The sequence below is a fragment of the Saccostrea echinata genome, unplaced genomic scaffold, assembly GCF_033153115.1.
Source record: "Saccostrea echinata isolate AGI-Se365-2 ecotype Australia unplaced genomic scaffold, CSIRO_AGI_Sech_v1 ptg000009l, whole genome shotgun sequence".
NCBI classification, from domain to species: domain Eukaryota; kingdom Metazoa; phylum Mollusca; class Bivalvia; order Ostreida; family Ostreidae; genus Saccostrea; species Saccostrea echinata.
The window spans coordinates 19,666,541-19,673,772 of NW_026889758.1; the positions used below are offsets into that span (position 1 = coordinate 19,666,541).

Sequence of the window (7,232 nt, forward strand, 5' to 3'; positions counted from 1 at the left end):
TATTTACTATCTTATAATTGTCATTTTTGTGTTAAAATGTTGGAAGTTTTCTTACTTATTCTTCTAACTGTACCAGGTAAAGTCGTATTTCTTTTGAATTGCCAATATCTTATTAGAGTTGTAAGCATTTTACCAAAATGGTAAGGGGCATCGATTATATGAAATAAAGTCAACTTTTTGAACTTGAAAAACTCGATCTTTTTAAGAACGACTAATCAGTCACCCTGCTTAGTTTATCGAGGTACATATTATATGTATTCATACTTAGTGAATTTACAGCTTTCTGTAGAATTGTTAACAAACTGGTTAACCTTTGTCTTGTTTACAACTGTGTTGTTACTAAAGACGGACGAGTGAGTTAAGTTAGAAAAAAAATACATATATGGTTAAACTAATTTTAAAATGCAATTAAAAGTATATCTTGTGAAAATATTTAACATATAAAAAAATTTTAATTACTAGTACAAAGCTTAATATGCTTTACAAAATATGACAGGAGAATCACAAGTAGCTCAAATCGAGGCACCAACGACAATAAATCTTGCAAATGAACTCAGAGTGAAATGTTCGCCATCAGGAAATGAGTTTAACTTTATAAGCGAAATCCAAATACTGCATAAGCCTGTGACAGGGTCGACATACAGCACAATACTGGAAGTGGAGGATCCGCCCAGGGGTAGCAATCCTGTCTTCAGAGTTGGTAATGGTTTACTTAAAAAATACATAATTCAAATGTTCTTGTTTTAAAATCTAATTTAAACTATAGCCTTTATAGCAGGTTTGTACTCTTTAGTATAAATTTGAAAGTACCTTTTAGCATTAATTTACGAGAAAGAGGATGCGGAGGGGGCTTGCCCCCTCCTGTTGGTGGGGGTCTCACAAAGAAATTTTCAAATTTAAATTTTTTTTTAAAAATCCTGCGTTTCTAGAGAATTTTGAGGTGTATAAATGGAAAGAAACTGGGGGGATAAGCCGAGCCATATGCCTACATAACGATCGATAAAAAACAGTAAATTCATTTTTAAGAAATTTCACTTTTTCTTGAATTAGTGTAATGCTAATTCCCATTTGGATACAAATTTGACAAAACCTGAATATTGTAACAGCAAAAATGATTCTGATTAACACAAAAAAATGGCATCACGCTCAATTTTCACAAAAACTGACATAAATTGAATGATATAACTACATTTTTTAAATAGAGTGGGTCATCGTACCATTTTTTTTAGAACGATTAATGAAAGGCAATGGAAAGATGTTGCTTTTTACACTTGCAAAAATTTGGTACGAAGACCCACTCTACATTAAAAATTAAGTTAACTTACTTAAATTTTCACCGTGGTCTTAAAAAATTCTAAGTCCAAATACGCTTGCTAAATAAAGAGAACTGTATGCTATTTAAATGGGTATGTATGTGTGACTCCGTGGTATAGTGGTTAGCGAGGAGCTATTTAAAGGGACGTTTATTGAGGAAAGTGTTCGAGTCATGATTTTTTTTATTTTTGGGGGAGGGGGTTAATTTTGTTTTACTTTATAAAAAATGTCTATAGGAATAACATATTTTTCACTGGAAATAATATATATATGTAGTAATGAACTCATTTACAGTAAATTATTTAGAATGCCTGATAAAAATTATAATAGATATTTGAATACTTTTATTCCCGTTTTTATTTATTTTTACTACAAGTGCTTCTAGATCACCACTATCATTATATACAATGTTAACATTTTATAATATCTCCACTATAAGTGTTAACACTCAATATGCAGATTAATTAATAGAAGTCCCTACCCATGTTAGACACTTGTGACAGTAAATGAAAGTCAACTGTTTAGCTTGTTTAGAATATAAATATCATTTTGAGAACTACTGCAAACATTAAAATGCTTAAGTAAATTCGAACAATTGAGAGATTTTGTCCAATAAATGTTCTTGCATAGCCGAAAAATGGGCATGGGCACATGGCTCGTCTTATTCCCCCAGATTCTTTAATGACAAAGATTTAGCTTGAACCGTGAGTTGAAGTTTTATTCTCTCAGTACAATGATCTTTTTGAGTTGGGAAGTACTGTATGTACCTACTGATTCCAGATGAGGTAAGAGTCAGAGCGTCAGCTGAGGGTCGGGCGGGGCGACCTTCGGATGCGTTCCTAACGCTTATCATCAATCAAGGTCAGGTCTACTGTTCAGATGGCGGATCATACCAGTGCAAGATAGTAAACCGCAGCGGTGACAATGTGTCGACAACAATCACATCCACATCTGTACCTGTCACCATAGTGGGTAAGGCAATGTTCTAAATAATGTCGTCTTAGGAAGTCAGCTACAAAAAATGTGTTCAAATCAAATCAATCTGTTTAGATAAAAAAAATATGCATGTTACTTGTATCTCTGTTAATTTTTTCTTCTTCCAGCTAGTCCAGACTCTACACCACCTATTTTAACTCTCAGCCCCTCCAACATTCCAGGGACAGGGGGGTCAGGGTCGATGTACTTAAAGGGAACCACCGTCATGTTAGTCTGCCAAGCAGAAGTTGGTAAGCAATTTTTTTTATCCTTAAAAGGCTAAGATTTCAATTATTTTGGTATTAAATAGTGTCTCGAACGAGTTTAAATTGTGAGCATGGGAAATATTTTTCACCTCATGTATTTTTAACTATCTATTTATATGTATACAAGACAAATACCAGTACATGTGTATACTTCTTATAAAATGTGCAAATAAAATATTTAAGCAAGCAGCTTACAGTTTCACTTTATTGTCCTTACTAGGTAGTCCACCTTACCCAATGAGATTCTGCTACCAGACCGCAGGAGTGAGTACTTTTGAAACTGTAACAAACATTGTCTCAAATGTTACCACCCCACAGTCTCTGGAATCGGAGAAGAGTTGTCTTATGACGAGAACCATAGTTGCCTCCGCCGAGATTACCGACAACGCTGGGACATTCTTCTGTGAAGTGCATAATACTGTAAGCGATCCTGGATGTGGAAGCAATTTGAAGGTCTCGAACACCATGTTCACTGCTCAAGATTTACCAGGTATATTACTTATTCTTTTTAATTATTAGAACGTAATTGGAATATACACAAACTTCAAAAAAATATCATGTATACCTGTAGTAATTCTCTTTGTGCAATTGAAAAACCACTCCGTTTTTATCTTACCCTATGATGTGTTTTTCCAATCTCAAATGTTAATTTAGAGTAACCAGGAAATTATGAATGATTTTGAAGAACAAATATATTTAGGTACTAAGTTTTAAATGCCTGTACGTACAAAGTAAAGGTTCTGGTCTGTTCAAGGAAAATTAGCGGAAAATCACACGATGCATCTTTGACAAATATCATGTCAAAAATATAGATTGGTTTTATTATTAGATTAATAAAAGTCATGGGGGATTTTGCATATACATGTATTGTTTTTATCATATATTAGAATAACATGTGTAATTAAAAACTAATTTCCAGTATGCAATTCGAGCACTCTCATCACCACGAGCAGACCTTCCACCACCACCAGGACCACATCAACGACAATAGCACCACCAGCAACAGATGCTCCAACAACAACAGCTGCCCCTATCGAGGGTAACGTAGAGGTCTTAGCAGTCACTGACAATGGAGGTTCGTTTTTATTTTATAGACTGCAAAAATTCAAACGAATAAAAAATATCGACCAACAAGTCAAAGATATGTTGTTGGGTTTTTTTGGAAGCAGTACATATTCAACTATTTGAAATGCGACTTGGCATTTTCATCCATTTAGTAAATTTATGGTATCAAACTTTTATTTAAAGACATCTGTGTATAATTGTAAGAAAAGAAAGAAATGCATATTAAACTATTTGATGAAATTCCACTTAGAATTGATGTACCGGAATTATTAGTTATTTACCCGACACTGCAATAGTCACAAGTGACAATTTCATGTCATTTCTTAATAAAGGTAAAAAATGTTGCTCGCATTATACCTTCTCTATTGCTGTAAAAAGCTTCTAGTCGCAAATACTCCTTTACACATGTAGTCAATCAATATCTATCCTGAGTCATTTAACTCATTTTACATGGACATGCTAAATATTGATATCGTGATATCACTTATTTTCGTGATCATTAATTTTGTTCAAAAAAATTTTATTTTTATTATTATTATTATTATTATTATTATTATTATTATTATTTGGTTTTCCTGCATGGTAGAAGAGATCCGCGAATTTATGTCCTCCAGGAAATGATAAAATTTTAATCGTATCAGGACAACTTTACTTACCCTCAACCACGACATTAAATCCCCACGAACCAAATTATTTTTCTCCAACCACGAAAATAAATGAGCACACAGTACTTTGTACATATTCGTGGAACTTGACTTCATGAGTCTTATTCACTGTTAAGTCCTCAGAGTTCGTACAGTTACTTGCGTGCTTTCATTTTGTTTGTGTGCTAGTTTTGTTTGCTAGTCATTTTGTTTGTGTGCTAGTTGTTTTTATAAAGGCCACATGTTTGTTCTTTTTATTTTCTGGTTTCACTTTATTCTTCAAGGTTAACACGTTGTTTGCTAATTTTGAGATGTTTAGGTTTATAATTTGATTTCTATGAAATACTAGTAATCGGTTTGTTTTTCAATCTTTAGGATTCACTCTTCTACTATTGGGAAGTGGACTGATCGTCGTGTCAGGAGCTCTTTTTGCAGCGAGTTTGATTATCTTCATGAAGGCGAAAAAACTTAAAAAGAGTAAGCTTTAGTGAATAGAGAATTTTAAAAGATATTTCGAAAAGTTTGTTATTTTTTTTAAAGAATGTATTTACGAGTGAAATTCTGAGCAAAGCTACGATTTTTTTGCAGGTGCTGAAATGTCAATGATAAGGTAAACTATGCTTTTAATTTACATGTATTCATTTAACTTCTTAATTTTTTTATTTATTTTCTTTTTATTTATATATATAATATAAATATGTGTTTTACGCTCCTCGATCATTTCCTTTCAAAAAAGAATTCAAGTAATTGTTTTAATCTACGCCCCCCCCCCCCTCTTTTCTGGCTATTCACTTCTGTAAAAAAAAAAAAAGAAAAAAAAAGATGGTATGCATGTCTTATCTACAATATCAATTGGTTTTATTTAATTTTAGGAGTACCTATGATTCTGTGCATTTCAGAACAACACCAGCACCAAATTATACCTCTTTAGGTAAGAGTTTGATTACACGAGCGTATTGATTTGTTGAATTCAAGTAATGTACATTTTTATAGTGTGCAGCAGAGCAGTATTTCAACAAACAAAGTATATATATATATAACCTTAAAACGTGTATTAAGTAAATTACATTTCAATTTTAGATGATCTTAGATCACCAGACCATCGTCCTTTGGAAAAACAAGACAGTGATGGCTACATGGTGCCCTCGTTAGGAAATTTACAGTGATGTCACTATGACACATAAGAAATGAACAATAGAAATTAGGTCTTCGAAGATTCATTAAGTACTGAAATATTTCGTGAATCAGTGATTGAATAACCTTTGTATATCTGCCTTCTGTATATTGCGAGAGAAGTGTGAAAAATAAGTACAAGAAAGGCCGAAACATTTCCAAGAAGTGCGCTGAAACATGAAAATACAATAAAACATGATACAGTGGGGTTCTGAAGTGTTGGGATTTTATGTTCCTGCAGGGAATAGTCAGGTACAGAAAACAGCTGAGACTCACAACAAATGGTTGTCAAAATAACGCCTTACTGGGTTCACCACGGAGCAAAAGGCTACATTAGAAATTTTATTTACTTAATGATATTTCTTACAATAATAATGGTTCCTTGCAAGAAGTACATGTTGTATGACAATTATGCTTTAGATTCTTGGCGTATCATTTGGGATTTTTTTTCAACAACAACAATGCAAAATCTATTACGTCTCGATCATTTAGAGGACCATTGGTGTTTTGTCTTCAGCTTGGTGAGAATGGAGAAAAGGGCATCAGATAAAAATATAATTCTGACAAAATTTATCTCTCAGAAGCAGGGGACCAGCTCCTTTCTGTTTAGTCTTAGAAGCAATATATCCCATTTCCATTATATTTGGTTGTGGCTTTGTTATCAATGCTCTTTATTCTGTATTACGCTGAATGGCTCCGATAAACTTTTGATTGTAGGTTCCCTAATTCCTTTATCTCCGCTACTGAACACGTAAAGATACAAAAACCCAAAGCTCAATGTGACTGGAAAATATCTGGAAAAGCTATACAACGGAAAATGTTCCAATTACGGCAAAAGCCAAGCCAGGCGATAAACAATGAACAGCTCCTCGTGAAAATAAGCAGCTTTTAAATTCCCCATAATTGGTCCCAACATTTCAAATACTTCATAGAGGATTTGTGAATTCTGCGACCGGGCCGGGCTGATTCCAGTGCCATTAGGGTATACAAATCAATTATAGAGTCCCTCATGCATACAGCGCAGCCAGACCCAAGGGAAACGTATTAAAGACGAATAAATATGGAATATTCCGTATTTAAGTATGATATATTGTTTATTCGTGATAAGGGAGCATTTCCGTATTAATCTTCGATAGAAAGCCCCAAATGAATATTCATAACTATACAACGTTGAATAATGATTAATGTGGTTAAGATACAGTAAGTTATTTAAGCGAAAGTGTTTCGAAATCGGTGACCATATTCCAGACAATTTTTTGCTCTCTCTGTAAATACTCGTATGCGAAGGATTGTTGATCCAAATGCCAATACATAATAAAAGACATTCCAACCGGTTTAAACGCCATAACAAATACAAGTACACGAGAAATGTAATAGATGAAGTTTACATGTACGAATTACATTTTTGTGTGAAATCCCACTCGGAGACATTCTGATATTGTTACCAGTAGATGTAGTAAAACATATGACGTCTGACATTTTCATTTAATCCCAGATTTACTGTATTTCATATCTCCATTGGTATCTAATGGAGCAGCAAGCTTCCAATCGTCCCAAACCCCCTATACTGAAACTCTGTAACGGCTCTAAGCTTTCCTTATACTTGATACATGAACACGCTAATATTCGAAATGAAAATATATGCGTATTGCTTGAATCATCGGAATTGGAGAGGTTCCTTGGAGCAGAAGATTTATACAAAACTGTACAAGCTGAAACGTGGGAGATATCCCCCGATACAAAGCATTAGGCAAATTGGTACCAAGAAATATGACTTTTTCAGAAAGCAATGTCG

General features: G+C 33.7%; 1 protein-coding gene across 1 annotated transcript; it reads left to right on the forward strand.

The window, feature by feature from the left end:
• The first annotated feature begins 489 nt into the window (after positions 1-489).
• Positions 490-5,737, forward strand: LOC133182513 (uncharacterized). The gene is made up of 9 exons (XM_061317358.1): positions 490-700; positions 2,095-2,286; positions 2,418-2,540; positions 2,776-3,045; positions 3,475-3,630; positions 4,640-4,741; positions 4,853-4,874; positions 5,137-5,195; positions 5,345-5,737. Exons 1-9 carry the CDS (start codon positions 490-492, stop codon positions 5,428-5,430), a joined length of 1,221 nt encoding a protein of 406 aa, XP_061173342.1. The 3' UTR covers positions 5,431-5,737.
• The last annotated feature ends 1,495 nt before the right edge of the window (positions 5,738-7,232 follow it).

Bases quoted from the DNA above. Each gene is read 5' to 3' on its own strand.
- LOC133182513 (XM_061317358.1), top strand. From the start codon at position 490: ATGACAGGAGAATCACAAGTAGCTCAAATCGAGGCACCAACGACAATA. The intron at 3,631-4,639 runs GTTCGTTTTTAT...TTCAATCTTTAG, and splicing joins AGCAGTCACTGACAATGGAG to GATTCACTCTTCTACTATTG. The intron at 5,196-5,344 runs GTAAGAGTTTGA...TTTCAATTTTAG, and splicing joins ACCAAATTATACCTCTTTAG to ATGATCTTAGATCACCAGAC.